The following is a 15,928-nucleotide window of genomic DNA, read 5'->3' as shown; positions in this document are numbered from 1 at the left end:
TTAGCAGGCTCTACTAACCCAGCAATGACATCTGCATGATACTGATCTATAGAGCCATATTTACTACCTGTATTAAACATATGACTAAGTACAAACAGAATCGTGCATATCATGAACTCCTGTTGAACAATACAAGGACGTGATATTGAGCAGCCATAACTGAAGTTGATTTGAGATATTTGGAGGCTGGCGTCAGATAAATGTCAAGTTTTGATTCCCGTCATTGACTTATGAGACTATAAAAGGTGCAATATGCTATTGAGATTGATCCGTGAGGGACCAATGTGCTTCTGAATTATTATTTTTTTTTTATCCTACAACAGAATGTGATCGATTCAGGTGGTGATATCATTAATGAGAAATGTCCTCTCTGATCTTTCTCTCTGATTCTCGCAATCTGTTTTAATCTATTACATTAAACCCAAACAATTTGTCATAATGATGATGGAATTGCAAGAGATTGTGGTCTGGATTCATTACGCAAAATTGCCATGGAAATGTACATTTTCATTATGAAGGTGAAAGACAGAGAAAAAATTATGTTTTAGCAGTTACTAATGAGAAATTGCTCACTTGGTTTGCCAGTTGTGACAGTGACATGAAATGGAGAAAACATGAGCTTAAGTAATGATTTCTAATCATTTTTCTTAAAAAATTCATTTTACATTTAGGTGCAAACAAGTGCATTCAAATGATTGCATTTCTATAGCAATGTATAGGAGGTTTTAGGAAAAATGTATTTCTTAGTAATGCAAGAAAATGGTCTTGTAGAGCCAGACCTTTGAATACAGCAACTTTTAAACTTTGACTGGTCCACAATGCAGTTAATTCTGACCACAAAGATATGACGTATCTGTAAAGTGACCAACCACTTTGTTTTTACAGTATTTAGCATTTAGGAGCAGCTCAATAACAAATAAATTATTCCTCAATAATAAAGCAACGTGAAAAGTCTCTGCAACAGTTAGGTAACACTTTTAGGTTCCATTTGTTAACATTAGTTTAAACATTAGTTAACATGAACTAAAAACTAACATTCCTTTTACAGCATTTATCAATTGGTTAATGTTAATTTCAGCAGAGGCTAATAAATTATTTAAATTACAAAATAGTATTTGTTAACATTAGTTAATCCACTGTGAATTAAAAATATATTTTCTTTATAAATGAACATTATGATCCTGAGGGCTGAGTTGTCTGGAGCCAGGTGCTCCTGGTAGGGTCTCCAAAAGGAAAAGTGGTCTCAGGTGAGGGGGCCAGATTAAGAATGGTTCACAAAGACTCTGTAGTAGCAATAATCCTTCATTACTGTCTCGTTTCTCTCTCGGGCAAAGAACTGGCTCGGGTCTTCTTTCAAGTTTCAATCATTTACTGAAAATTCTTGCACAATTAACAGAAACAAACAGAAACTCCGGTCAAAAACTCTGTCATTCTTTTGTTCTTAAGGAAACGTGCCAATCAAGGAGGAAATGCCCAATCTTAAAGGCGTTAAGACAGTCCAATACAAAAACGGAGCAAACCATTATACAATAAACAGAGGGGGGTGCTTGACAAATGTACATAGATAACATAAACCTAAACTAATTTAAATATCTACTCAAATGTTTATACCTTTAGTGTTACATTTTAATTATTCAAATTATGGCTGTTACAGACTCCATGGAAAAAACGGCAAGAGGAGGAGTTACCCTGCCCGGAGGAAGCCCGGGGCCCCCGCCTGGAGCCAGGCCCGCTCGTCGGCGAGCGCCTGGTGGCCGGGCTTGTCACGGAGCCATGTGTTCACACCAAACACGATGACAAGACGGTAGAGGACATAGCCTAGAAAACCATCACCTGACCATGTGCTCAAGCAAATCATAAAAGACAAGACAGAGGAGCGCATGGCAAAAGAACCAATCCTAAGGTCATGCACTCACAAAAACAAGACATGGAGCACAAGTATCCAGATCCCGACTCAGTCCGAAGAGTCAGGATCCAGATATCATGCTCCGAAAATGTAAACACCGACTGGACAGAAGAGCGCACAGCAAGAAACGAAACACCAACATCGTGCACTAACACAAAATCACAGAACATGAGTGTCAGGATCCTGTCACCACCATAAACATAACCGACAAGGTGTCAGAACACTTACAAAAAGAAATAGGTACTGATTATTTTACAGCCAACAAACTCCGAAAAGATTTGACATGAAATATTCAGTTCAGTTCATGGATTGTTAACTTAGTTTACTAGTTCCTCAAACAAAACGTTAAATGGCACTAACCTTCAAGCATTTGCAAATCCAGTGATAAGTTCTTTCTCAAAAGCACTTTATTGAATTAAATGGGTACATGGTTAACAAAATTATGTTTCAATATAGACTGATAAAAATCTTTTGTGTCCTTACTTCTGAAAGTTGTGTATTGTTAGCAAATCAGATTAGATTAGGCCCAGGGCACCATTCAAGAATGAACTATAGGCTGTCCTTGATCTGAGACCGAGTCTCAAAAGCATGTTATTAAATACGATAGTTAAAACAGATTTGGATGGCACTTTTGCCTTGAAATCCACAAGAAGCAGCATCTATGTGCCATTGTCTATTGTATCTAATGAATTATTCAAGCTTGACCATATTTACTGATGTAAGTCAATTTTCTAGATTGTGTCGCGGGGACATCTTGAGCTTCACCGCTCACACTGTGAACCTAGTTTCCCTCCATGCCCTTTCCTGGAATGTGCTGCTTGGTAGAGTGAATGAATGCTGAGAAAGCAGCTTGAAACTCTTTCAGTATGTGCATTGGATTCTGATGTAATAAAGAGCCACTTCAGGCAATTACACATGCATTAGCCCACACAGTGCAGGAAACAGTCCTCCACTCGTGCACAAGGCTCCGGTTACCATGCTCTCTTGCAATTGCCGGAATGAACTCAGCTGGATTAGCACATGTTATTTGCTGTCATCATTAATAGCATAATGTATGTACTGTAATCAGGGTTGAGAGGGTTACTTTTGTAATGTATTCCACTACAGATTACAGAATACATGCTGTAAAATGTAATTTGTAATGTATTCCATTATATTACTCAAGGTCAGTAACGTAATCTAAATACTCTGGATTACTTCTTCAGCACTGGTAGATTTATTCACTTGTTTTGATTATAAAAACCCTGCCAGTACAGTAAGATAAAATACACATGTTAAAAACACATTCTCTGAAAATCAAAATATCTTATGCAGTGTTGCTTCTAAAACAAGATAAATCAAATTGATCTTGTTATAAGAATTTTTTTATATTTTAGAGGAAAACTATAAAAAATTATCAAGAATATGATTTTTGCCTTAATATCAAAGGTCTAACTAGAAAAAAATAAATTATGAGCCAACGTGAATTGTTCATATAAAATATGATCATGCCTGGGAACATGTGTATGTAAAATGGCTAGAAATAGCATTTTAGCTTAGCGTAAAGCTGACAATTAACACAAGGTTTATTTTTATTTCTTCTGTCCAAACTTACTTCAAACGTACTTCTCTGTCTGCTCGTATTATTGTAACACATCATAAGAAAGTGTTTCACCGCTGGATTACATCATTTATATTTATAAATGTTTTCCATCTGAATGGACTAAATATTAAATGAAAAAATGACAAAAAATGCAAAGTAATCTCTTCAGTAATCAAAATACTTTTTGAATGTAACTGTATTCTAATTACCAATTATTTAAATTGTAACTGTAGTGGAATAAAGTTACTTATATTTTGTATTTTAAAAAAGTAATCCTGTTACATGTATTTCATTACACCCAAACCCTGACTGTAATATCTGCAGTCTATTGAATGCTTATAATCACTGATAGGTTTGCTTTAAAAATAAGCTTTTGGGAAATTAGCACAGCGGCATCTCTTTACATAATGGACACTGAGTCTTTTGATACCTAAAGGAAAGCTATTTTTCTTCCCTCTTAGGGAAAAGAGAATCAGAAGTCCGCTATTAAAATCGCAAGCAATATTTCTGTTATAAATTTCTGTTATTCAGTGGACAATTAAATTTCATGTACTCCTGATGTAACTATTTCTGTTATAAATCACTGTTATCCTTCATATTTTCTTATTTTGATTCAAAGGAATGATTGCTGTCACTCACATCAAAGGAATAGTTCACCAAAAAATTATAAATTTACCTTATGTCATGCCAAACCAGTACAGAACACAAGAACCAATGGTGATTGGTGTCAATGCACCTTTTTTGGAACATGAAAGCAGAAGCAAAAGAGATTTCAGTGCTTTGGCAGGGGGGAAGATTATCAGTGAAATATCACAAAAACAATTTTCTCTATTTCACAAACTGTCATATGGCTTTGGAAATTACTTTTTTGTTGTTGTTGTCCTTTTTGGAGCTTGACATACATAGTCACTCTGAACTGTTATTGTATGGAAAAGAGCTGCATGAAGATTCTTTAAAAATCTACTTTTGTAAATAAATACAGAATACATTTTTTTGGGTAATCTATACTTTTATCACATTTCATTGTGATATTAGTGTAGAGAAAATAAAAAAGGATAGGTTTATATTTGTTTATTTTTTTCTCATCAACCCAAAACCTGAAATTAGACCATTTTATGAACTATGAATCACCACTGGAATCAGTTTGAATCATCTAGCCTTGTAAAATAAGCACATTAACTGACAAAGTATAAAAACAGGGAGAATTTATTTAAAGCACTTTGTCCCCTGCATAGAAAAATATGATTGATTTAAGTCAACAATAATAAATAGAGTACCTGTATTCTTGCAGGCCCCGCTGATGCGTACAGTAGTACAATCAATATCCAGTTTTCGCGACATAGCAAAGGCACGGGTATTTACCGTAAATCTGCACAGTCTGATGAGCAAAAATGGTATAAGGGTGAACTCAGTATGACCTGGAGGAGTGTTACTATATAAAGACTGGACATGTTGGGAATTACATTATGACACCAATGTCTAATTTTTACAAATACATCCTGTCAAGTAACTGATGCTCAATTTAACTTTTGATAAATTTGGCTAGAAGGGCTGACCAAGATATTACATACACTTTTACATAAAATTGTATATTGTTTGCCAGGCCCATAAAACCAAACAATAGTGGATTGTTTTTTCACTGATAACAAATATTCAGTCCTTTTGAAATATATATACCCCCTTTCTTTATGGTCCCTTGTGTTGATCTCAATGCAAATGTACACATAATCATATACTATCACTTGATAATTATATTTTTGAGTAAACATAACTAGTGCAACTCTTTAAAAGTGATAAATATGATCCAATAAAGTTCAAGATATGAATTCAGGGCAAGAAAGTGTCATGGTACCATAAACGCTATGATGTTGGATATTTATGTATGTTTAAGCATAAGCAGAATTTCTTTATGTGACCATTATAAATGCAGCAGTTACACATATCCAGAAGACTGATCATTCCTAATTGAATACAAAGCATCTTTCTAACATTCAGGACCCCAAAACCACACAAAATAACTCTTTGCACCCCTATCAAGCATTCAATTACCTCTTTTACCATAATTCACATCAGTGTTTCTAAATTAAAAATAAAGTGATTTTCATATTGTAAATCATACATATGCTGTAGGATATTGTTCATAATTACTTTTTCATCTTCTTTAAAAACAAGTAAAATACTTTAAATATTTTAAATATTAAGGAAATTATAAGGCTTAAATGTTCCTCTTGTTGGCCTCCCAAACACTTCAGTCCAGCAGAACAGTCTTTGGAAAGCTCATTCATCTTTTGTCCTTCTCTGCTCTGTCAATACTCCACTGAATGGTTATAGCCTGGTTCAAAGCTATGTAGCGCCATGGACCACCAGCCATAGATCTTTGTGAAGTGAAGAAAAAAGCCCTGATTGTCAAAAAAAAGGTCTTGAACATGACCATTATCTTTAGAATATAAAGTAAGTGAGTCATCACAAAACGTTCCATGACGTATTCTGTCTGGGTATTTTTTTTTACGCAGTTGAAATGTTTGGTCAAGTTTTCACCACCCAGGTTGATGTTTCAATCCAGTCTTAGACGGGTGTGGTGCTTATATCATTGGTTTGAGTCTCTGCTGTATGAATTGTCTCAAAACAAGAATTAAAGCTCCGATTTTGCAGTCTATATTCAGCAGAGTAATGGGTTAGTAGCAGGGCAGCTTTGTTCATACCTCGAGACACCTTACATGTAGCAGAGCAGCATGTTGGTTTTGAACCTCAAAGAACTGGATCAAGCCATTCTCTTGTGCACTTAAGTACATTTGTAACAGATTTCAGATGTTCCTCTGTGCTGTGAGGTACTTGAGAGCAGCAGAACCATACTTTCGAGAAAGATCTTGGTGAAACTCGTCCTTCAGCGTCGTCAAGCAGTAACGATAACTGGGACTGGAGCGAAACTTTGAAATGTCAAAGCTTGGTGCATGGGGCATGTGGATCATGAAGGCATTTGGTAACACAATGAGATCATACTCCTGTGAAAGAGGAAATATTTGACCGATTAGTTAATTGAAGCACTAATAAAAAAGGCCCAAGATAATCTAAGACTACTTACCTGAGCATCAAGCTCCATGATATGGGATACTTTGTTCCAGCCAAAGCCTAAAAATCTCTGGTCATACTCGGGACAGTCCCGCCGAACAACAACGTAGGGTTCAAAATCTGCCTCCCACTCTACCTTGAATGGTGTTGTGGCTGTCCTCCATTTGGCATAATTGGTTGGGGCGTGACCCTTAGTCCAGACATGATACCTACAATTCACAAAAGACACATTATGTATCAGGAGTGGTCTGTCAATATGATTGATAATTCATATTCTGAAATTATGGCTATTTTGGATTTCCACTGTACCTGAAGGTGTAAAGAGTTCCCATGTCCAGCATAGACAGCAGCTCGGCCTTGGACTTGGGAAAAGAAAGGCGGTATCTCAAAGTCTCAAAGGCAGGCACAACTAGAGCCTTCTTGGTACTGGCCATGTCCAACTGAACAATACTTTTTCTATGCAGAGAAGAAACAACATGGAGAACCATTAGAATTATGCTTTTGTGTTCCATGGAAAAATAGCTGCATGCAATGAGCAGTGAGAACATAAATAGAGAATTTAAATTGTTCAGAAAGCTATTCCTTTAAATTAAAAATATAAAACTGTTCAGACTAGCATCTTACCGGAGGTAATCGTAGAGGCCGTACATGGGCAGAAAATCTACATCAGTCAGAAAAACGTAGGGTGTGTTGACATTGTGGAGAGCCAAGTTGCGCACCAGATTGACAGGGTAAAATTGGCCTTCCTTATAAACAATATGATAACCCACATTCTTGCGATTCTTGAGGACTTCAGAGGCCTGGGCATAGCGCAGGAACTGCTGGGCCTCAGCATCAGACATGTACAGGGCCAAACTAATGGGGCCCTCCCAGTGTTTACAGATAGCCTCCAACATCTGCAGTCTGTGCACAAATACAAAGTGTCTCTGATGAAATTTTGGACAATATTAGAATTCAGGCAAGATGATAGCTTTGTTCAAAAACCTAGTGAGTTGTTTTGTAGTCTACTGCCTACAGGCCTTGCTGTGTACTACCTACATAGGCAGCTGCCTTCTAAGGATCTGAACTAAAAGAGAAACACATAAGTGACTGATTTGAAATGCAGCATTAGGCAGCAACTCTGTGAATCATACAAATAGCACACAGAAAATTCCACTCACAGTTGGTTCCAATAGAGTTTGGTGTTAGGCTTCATGTTGCTAAGCTAACAAGGCAATTAATAAATTAAATAAAAATACCTAGCATACACAAATGTGGTATAATATTGCATTTTTAATTAGTATGAACTCTCTTGTATCTACACATTTTGACAGAGTTTCAACAGATTTTGTACAGAGACTATTAAGCAGAGATGGGCCACTTCTATTTAAATGTATGGGAGAAATTAAGAAGCTCTAGCTCCCAACAGTCAACGGATGTAGAAAGGAAGTCCCACCTTACAGGTAAAAGAGCCAATCACCTTCTAGATACAGACATCGGCGGTCAATTAACTTAACATCATGCATGTGCATTAGCTATACAAGCTGGGAAAATTTTGTAATTTAGCGTAATATGAGACATAGCGCAATTTATGATTCCAAAATTATCAAATTTTATTGCTGATTTGAAATGTTTTTTGATCGTAATCTTGACCAACTGTTTTTGAGATTTTGGTGTTCCCCCATTCAAGTAGTTAGGAGCTGCACTGGCATGACTGATATTAGCCTCCTGAGCATGATCCAAAGATGGCCGACAGTAGACTGACTTGCTAGAGAGACTTTGATTTGGTGTTAGCATGTTGCTAAGCTAACAATGTGATACTCTAATAAATATAAAAATACATAGCATTCACAAATGTGATGTAATATGGCATTTCTAATTAGATTAAACTATCTTGTACCAATACTTTTCTATGGAAACCTGTTTTGTCCATGGTTTATCACTGGTTTGTCGTATTCTCGTGATCATGACTAAATTTTTTCATGATCTCAACATAACAAAAGTTGTTTTCTCATGATCACGACTTTTTTCTCTTTTGTTCTCGTGATTTCAACTTAAAGTTCCCGCGAGAAAACACCTTTGTTACTACACACCTCTGGTGATGATCTGAAAATCATGTGACTGCTTCGGTATATGGTTCAAAAGAAGCGCAAATCTCAGTACAAGTTTGAACCCAATACGGGTTCTTATGCATATTTCCCTCCCATTTTAATAGAATGTTACAGCCCATCCCACAAGCATATTTATTATACAATCTAGATGTTAATAATCAGTTAATTTACTCTCAGACATAATTTTTATTTTTTTTTACAGAACAGTAACTTCTTAACTCATATACCGTATGAAGCCTTTGAGCCTAAAGTGTTCATAAATATATGTAATAACCAAGTGATTTTCAGGTGAATGAACCTTCAGGCATCACCAGAGGTGGGTTTGTAACACGCTACATTTACTCCGTTACATTTACTTTTAGACCCAGTAAATTTAAATAAATTTGTAATGAAAAATGTTTACATTTACGTCGTTACAATGGGCGGCGTTCCTGTCTTTACATTACTGGGTTTCATTTTAATTAATGCATAATTTATTGAGAGATAAATTAATGAGACTTTTAGGACAGCGAATGTTCACACCGTTGTGCGCATTGTCACAGACTGTCATTCAAGCGAGTCAATCACTGCTGCAGCATCAAGCTCTTCAAAGTTAAAAACTTTCTTCACTCCACACAGTGAAGAATGTATGGTTTCATCATGCAGTGCCTTCATTTAACACCAAGACAAGCGGATATTTCAAGATTAAATTGAAGCTCCAATTTGTGGCAGCAAGGTGAGGTAAGTTCTGGATATAATTATAATGCAGGCTTTTCTGTGACATGTGATGGTAATTTTCAAGGTGATTCTCTAAATATGGGCTCTTGAGACATCAGTTTTTAAGTGTATATTTTTTAATTAGTGCAGCTATATACAGTATCTGTGCACATTGTCCTGCATCCCGCATGTACTTGCAGTACTTATGCATTTACCCCGCACCCTCTTGGGTGTACTGGCAATTATCACAGCTACTTCAGGCTGATTAACTAAATAAATCCATGTAAACAACCAAGTTAAGTGTAAATGCCTTTTGCTCTGCCGTTCGCATGATTGACAACCGGAGCAGAAACGGACGGAATTTCAGCGCGCGCACAGCGAGATGTGAAGGCGCGAGGCGACCGTATGACGAAGAGAGTGGGTGTGTCTGATATCGTTCACTCATTTACTGTTTCCTATATAGTGAAGGGCAGTTTGCACTATATCTCAGCTGTGAGTGAACAAAATGAGTGAGTGAATTCGGTGCTGATGTAGACACCGAGTGTCGGAGCTCTGGGGCTGTTGCAAAAACAACATCACAAATTACATTTTAAAATACTTGCGCCTTACTTTTTATTCTTATTAAATAATATATTAATACAATAAATATTCATACTATTTGTAATTCTTTTTATATATATTCATATAAAGAGTAAACACAATTTGTCAAATGTACATTTGTAATGGGTGTGGGAAGCAGGAGAAGGCAGACGGGTGGTTTGGATCCAAATGCGGCTTTTATTATAAATAACAAATAAATAAACACAAAGAAAAGACCACGATGGGAAAAAGAACTAAATCTAACACATAAGAACAAACAGCTGGAAGAACATAAACGAAGGGAAGGAAACAGGGGCAAAAGCATGACATGAAAACCATACAACGAACGACAAAGGAAAAGGAAAACAACAGGGTTTAAATACACAGACACAATGAAGACTAAACGAGACACAGGTGAGAACAATGATGAGTGCAGGCAGTGAGGGAGGCTGGGAATTGTGGGAATTGTAGTCTTTTTTAGACAAAGACAAGTGAAACACGGAGCGGACAACAAGGAAAACGTGACATGGAACGTGATAAGTGACATGTGAAACAGAAAACACGGGGCAGACAACACGGAAACGTGACAACATTATTGTATTTATTATACTTTAGTATCTTTAAACTCCAATTCTCGGTGCATAGCGCCCTCATCCAACCAAATTATCGTAACCTACAGTACATGTTATAACCAAATATTTAAATCATCCACAGAATTATAATTTCCACTCTTTGCAGTCTCCTGAGTTAAAATGACATCACCTCAGTCAATTATTTAGTAAATAAAGAATTATTCAGCTTAATGGCAAAATTCTGTATAAATACATATATAAAACAAGTACATTTTTAAATGTATCTGTATGTTTTGCCTCTCTATATGTTATTATGTTATTTAAATCAAGTAATGATTTGTCAAAAAGTTATTTAATACATTCAGTATGAAATAAAACATTGCAAGAGTGCAGGAAGCTTGTACGTCTTCCCCGAGGTAGATTATGGGCAGTTATCCATAATCGAGTTTACATTAAATGCATTGTGGGTAAGAATGAGTGATACAAAAGTAGGGCACAAAATGGTGTACATCTGAAATAGTGCACTATATAGTGGATAGTAGTTGTTTCAGACACAGCGTGTGTTCCGCGACTGGAGTTTAAATGTTTCCAAACCTCTCCTCTTATTGAAAGATTCATCCAAAATTGACAAGAGCCCTTAAAGGGATAATTTACCCAAAAATTTAAATTCTCTCATAATTTACTCACCCTTGTGCCATCCCAGATGTGTATGACTTTTTCATCTGCTCAACTCAAATGAAGATTTTTAGAAGAATTTCTCAGCTCTTTTGGTCCATATAATGCAAGTGAATGGGTGCCAACATTTTAAAGCTAAAAAAAAAAATGACGTAAAGCAGCATAAAATAATCCATAAGACTCCAGTGATTAAATCAATATCTTCAGAAGTGATGTGATAGGTGTGGAAGAGAAACAGATCGCTTTAACATTCTTCTTTTTGTGTTTTTGTTGATTCACATTCTTTTCTGCATATTGCTCCCTGCTGGGCAGGGAGAAGCATTTCTAGTAAAAAATTACAAATATTGATCTTTCTCACCCAAACCTATCATAGCACTTCTGAAGACATGGATTTAACTACTGGAGTCTTATGGATCATTTTTATGATTCCTTTATGTGCTTTTTGGAGCACCAACTTTTTGTCGCCCATTCACTTGCATTGTACAGAGGTGAAATATTCTTCTAAATATCATAATTTGTGTTCTGCAGAAGAAATAATTCATACACATCTGGGATGGCATGAGGGTGAGTAAATGATGAGAGAATTTTAGTTTTTGGGTGAACTATCCTTCAAAGTGATAGCTCAGCCATAATTTAATATTATGTCACCATTTCCCAACCCTCATGCTGTTCCAAACCCATGTTACCCATGTTGACCAAACATGAGCCTGACAATCTCGGTCACCATTCACTTTTAAAATTTGGAGAAAAAAACGAATTCACTGAAAGTAAATGGTGACCAAGCCAAAAATGCTGACTAATATCTCATTGTGTTGCATGGAGGACAGAAAGTCATGCCGGTTTGGATCCACATGATGATGAAGGATAACAGAATTTCCATTATTAATAATAATAATAATAATAATTCTGTAGTACATGTTCAATGTGTATTATGTAATGGAATATAGGGGAGTAAACGTCCTTTTAAAAATTTACTTTTACTTGAGTACAGTTTTTGGCTACTCAATCCACCTCTGGACGTCACAGATCACATTTCTTTCCCCAAATGATTGAAGCTCCGATACAGTACTTCAATTTATACAGTGCTTCAAAGGCACAAAGCTATTTCAGCTGCCGTCAGGCCTTGATTAACGAAATATGTGACACGTGCTTCTGCTCCTCTGACATTGCAATACTGAATGATGTCTCTGGAATGACTCTGCAGTGATTTACATTTAAGTCGTGATCATGAAAAAACAAGAAAGAAAAAAAGGGATAAACCATGGATAAAACGGGCTTCCATATCTTTTGGTATTAAATGAAAAAGTTTTAAATCAACTATTTCTCATCAACTCATCTGCCAATCTTTTTCACTATACTTGATTGTCGTGTCTGAGAAATACTCATGCAATGCTTTCTTTTTGGCAGAAACGATAATAAATCTAATGAAGCAGCACAATGTTGCTGCATACCTTTTGGAACAGCCTTCGCTTTGCGATCACATATATGATGCTTTACAATGCAATCTAGAAAGTCAGCCCATTAGGTTTTGGAACAGAGCTAATGTGTCTTTATTATATTAAAGCAATGCTTATTTATTTGCAAACCTGGCAGGTTCAGGCTTCAGCAGCATGAATGGTATGCTCTGATCTTCTATATGTTAAATGTTTAAATTATGTAAAACATAAAACTTAAGATTCTTTTAACTTGCGATGCTTGTGGCATCATCACAACATTAGATCTGACAGCTTACATTGCATTGACGTGAGCAGTATGGACCAAAAGTGATTGCAGAGTCATTTAGGCAATCAATCATTCTCACCTGTCCATGGAGAGCTGTGCAACAAGTGTAATGTCTGTTCCATCCTCAGTAGGTGTGTATTCATACTGCAGGAAGTACAGGTGTACTCTGTGCACCATGATTCGCTCCCTCCGAAAATCATAGCACTGATCATCTTCATCTAACTCCTCAAGTGCTTGCTGAACCTGGAAAAAAAAAATATAAAGAAATATGAAATGTTGTATCAGTTTTGCTGTGCTAGATTTGCTAGAGGAAAAAAACAAAAAAGATTGTGCTAGTTGTGCTGCCCTTCGAGACTTTGAGATACCAAAACCGAGCTGCCTTTGGACATAGGTTTTTATTTAAAATAAATTAAACTCTAGTTTAACAGACTCTGTTTAAGTACGTTAATGCAAATGCTTCTTCTACAAGTTTGATTGACATGCATTGTTGGGTTCTGAAATGTGTCAGACCGCAATTAAAAACACAACATAAGTGTGCAATTCTCAGCAGTGACACAAAAAGGGCACTAACGTATAGTGGGCATTAGAAAAAACTTTTTTTTTCCAAGTCAACCACTGTTAAGCCGGAGCAACAGTTTCAAGAGAAAGTTAATTAATCTTTCAACATGTTTTTAACTAGCTACCTGAATTATAACACACACTGTATATTGGCACAGGCAACTGAAGATTACCCTATCGCCTTCACCTTGAATACTGAAGTCTGTTATTTTCAGAGATAATGGCCCTAAAGTTTGTTCAACGGGCCTGCATCCATTGCATTGCCTAAAAATGAACATCTGCATTTGCAATTCACAGTATATGCTTAGAATTATCCAGCTAAAGAATGTTAAATCCCTGTGTCTTTCTGTTTCTCTTAAGTCAGCTACATGTTTGGTCTACTGACAAACTCACCACAGTGCTCTCAGAGCTCGCCTGACTGGGGCAGCCGAAGAGTTCTCGCCGCAGAAGATTCCCATCATACTCCAGGAACGTCAAGTAAAGATTACGGAAAAATTCCACATGCTTGTTTTTTACTCGCAGCTTTTTGGGGGAGTTCCAGTGAATGACCTAGGAGAAAGTAATAAAACAGAGGAATAAACAACATGAAAGACTTAATTTGCATACTGAAATGGAAATTGAACAGGTAATGAAAGTGAAGGTTGGGTGAACATTTGCATTAATTTATAAAAACACTCAATTAATTAGTCAATGATTAAAGCAAAACCAAACTTATAATTGTTTGTATTCATTATTTTGCTTCAGCTTGGTCATTTAAACCCAATTTATCCAAAATACCCCAAATATATTCTAACCTTTAAGTCAGAAACCTCTGTGTAGCACTGTTCAGAGCGAGTGTGATCCGACAACTGTACGTTCCAGAAGCAGGGAAGCTGATGTACCAGAACTGGGTTCTGCTTTATGAATGCATTGAATATGTCCTGTGCACACATAAAACAATAATATCATTTTTTTTCTGCATTAAAGGAAATAAATTTCATTATTATTTACTGTTGGGCAAAGCATAATATCATAGGAGTCAAGAAATTAAACTTTAAAAAAAATAATTATTTTTTAAGTCTACATGAAAGACATGGACCTGGTCTGCCAGGGATGTTGACAGCATGTTCATTAGCTCTCTCTCTGCCGTCAGTCTCCACATCTGTTCCCAGCCAATCTTGCGCAGTTTCTCAAGGTACAGTAAAATCACACCTGTAGCCCAAAAGGTAAACACCTGTTGTTAAAAGGAGCCCAGTGCAAACCAATCTCTGTTTTCACAGTTTTAAATAAAATTAACCCTATTTAAATGGTAAATGGTCTGCACTTATAGAGCGCCATTTTAACCTTAATGGTATTCAAAGCGCTTTACACTGTGACTCATTCACCCATTCACACACACATTCATACACCAATGGCGGTAGAGCTGCCATGCAAGGCGCTAGCCTGCCATTGGGAGCAACTTGGGGGTTCATTGTCTTGCCCAAGGACACTTCGGCACGTGGAGTCGTGTGGGCTGGGATTCGAACCACCAACCCTGCGATTAGCAGCCGACCCGCTCTACCAACTGAGCCACAGCCAAAAATTATGGAAATTGAAAACCAGAAAGTAGTGACTTTTTAAGAATGCATTCATTTCCATGACTTCCCAAGGCCCATATATAAAAACATTTTGCAATACTTCGCCTCTGCAATGACTTACCTTTTCACTTTTGACTTCACAAATCCATCTTACGTAAACTATCCATCTACACTTTGGTATCTAACAGCCACTTTTCCCAATCAAATCAATTCCTGATGGACACATGAAGTCCCACCTGACATTTTTCATAATGAATACCCAGTTTCAATGTTACACACATATGATTTAAGAAGTAAAAATGGTTACAAACTGCTTTCCATCTTGACTTCTAAATGTCCTAACCTGTGTTAAACCCGCGTCCAAGAGCTGGCCAGGGTTTGTGGTTCTTCCACAGATTACCGAGGTACCAATCACTCTGATTTTCCACCAATCCAATCACCTGTTTCTCTGCAATCACAACATCAATGTTACATCAACATTAACGCTAACACATATTGTATTCTAAAAACATTTTATGTGACACATGAAGGAAACTGACTAATTACCTGTGAACTTCCGAAAGATTACCCATAGCTCGGCAATGTCAGTGGCAAATGTGATGTCCGTATCGAGAACGATGACCTTTGTCAGGTTGGATGGCAGAGCTTTGGTGAGGGTGAGCTTCATGAGGCCATAAATTCCTGAATAGTGTTTGTTTGGTATCCATGACACCTCTGACTACACCACAGAGGGAGAGAGAGGCAAAGAGAATGAGAAAGAGAGAGAGAGAAATCTCTTAGAAACAAGAGTAATAGTGGCCGCCCACTTTTCAGTAGCCTTGGTTCCCAAATTATGCTTCCCATACATTTTCTCTTTACAAACTGGAGCTGGCATTGACTCCACAAGTTTGTGTAAAACCTTAGGATCCATGTTTTCCAGCATG

General features: G+C 36.8%; 1 protein-coding gene across 7 annotated transcripts in view; it reads right to left on the bottom strand.

Annotated features, from left to right (window-relative positions):
• Positions 1-4,554: 4,554 nt before the first annotated feature.
• Positions 4,555-15,928, bottom strand: part of LOC127623252 (xylosyl- and glucuronyltransferase LARGE2s) — a 154,191-nt gene continuing 142,817 nt past the window's right edge. For all 7 annotated transcript variants that reach the window (XM_052097611.1, XM_052097615.1, XM_052097612.1 and 4 more), the window contains 10 exons: positions 15,552-15,723; positions 15,349-15,453; positions 14,528-14,640; positions 14,244-14,369; positions 13,843-13,998; positions 12,971-13,134; positions 7,182-7,460; positions 6,867-7,013; positions 6,571-6,766; positions 4,555-6,490 (listed from right to left, as the gene is read on the bottom strand). In XM_052097611.1, the coding sequence (XP_051953571.1) occupies positions 6,293-6,490; positions 6,571-6,766; positions 6,867-7,013; positions 7,182-7,460; positions 12,971-13,134; positions 13,843-13,998; positions 14,244-14,369; positions 14,528-14,640; positions 15,349-15,453; positions 15,552-15,723 (1,656 nt within the window). In that variant the 3' untranslated portion in view covers positions 4,555-6,292. The remainder of the gene's footprint in view (positions 6,491-6,570; positions 6,767-6,866; positions 7,014-7,181; positions 7,461-12,970; positions 13,135-13,842; positions 13,999-14,243; positions 14,370-14,527; positions 14,641-15,348; positions 15,454-15,551; positions 15,724-15,928) is intronic.

Source organism: Xyrauchen texanus, chromosome 29, assembly GCF_025860055.1.
Source record: "Xyrauchen texanus isolate HMW12.3.18 chromosome 29, RBS_HiC_50CHRs, whole genome shotgun sequence".
Lineage (NCBI taxonomy): Eukaryota > Metazoa > Chordata > Actinopteri > Cypriniformes > Catostomidae > Xyrauchen > Xyrauchen texanus.
The sequence above is the reverse complement of the archived record's forward strand: the minus strand, read 5'-3'. Positions and strand labels throughout refer to the sequence as shown.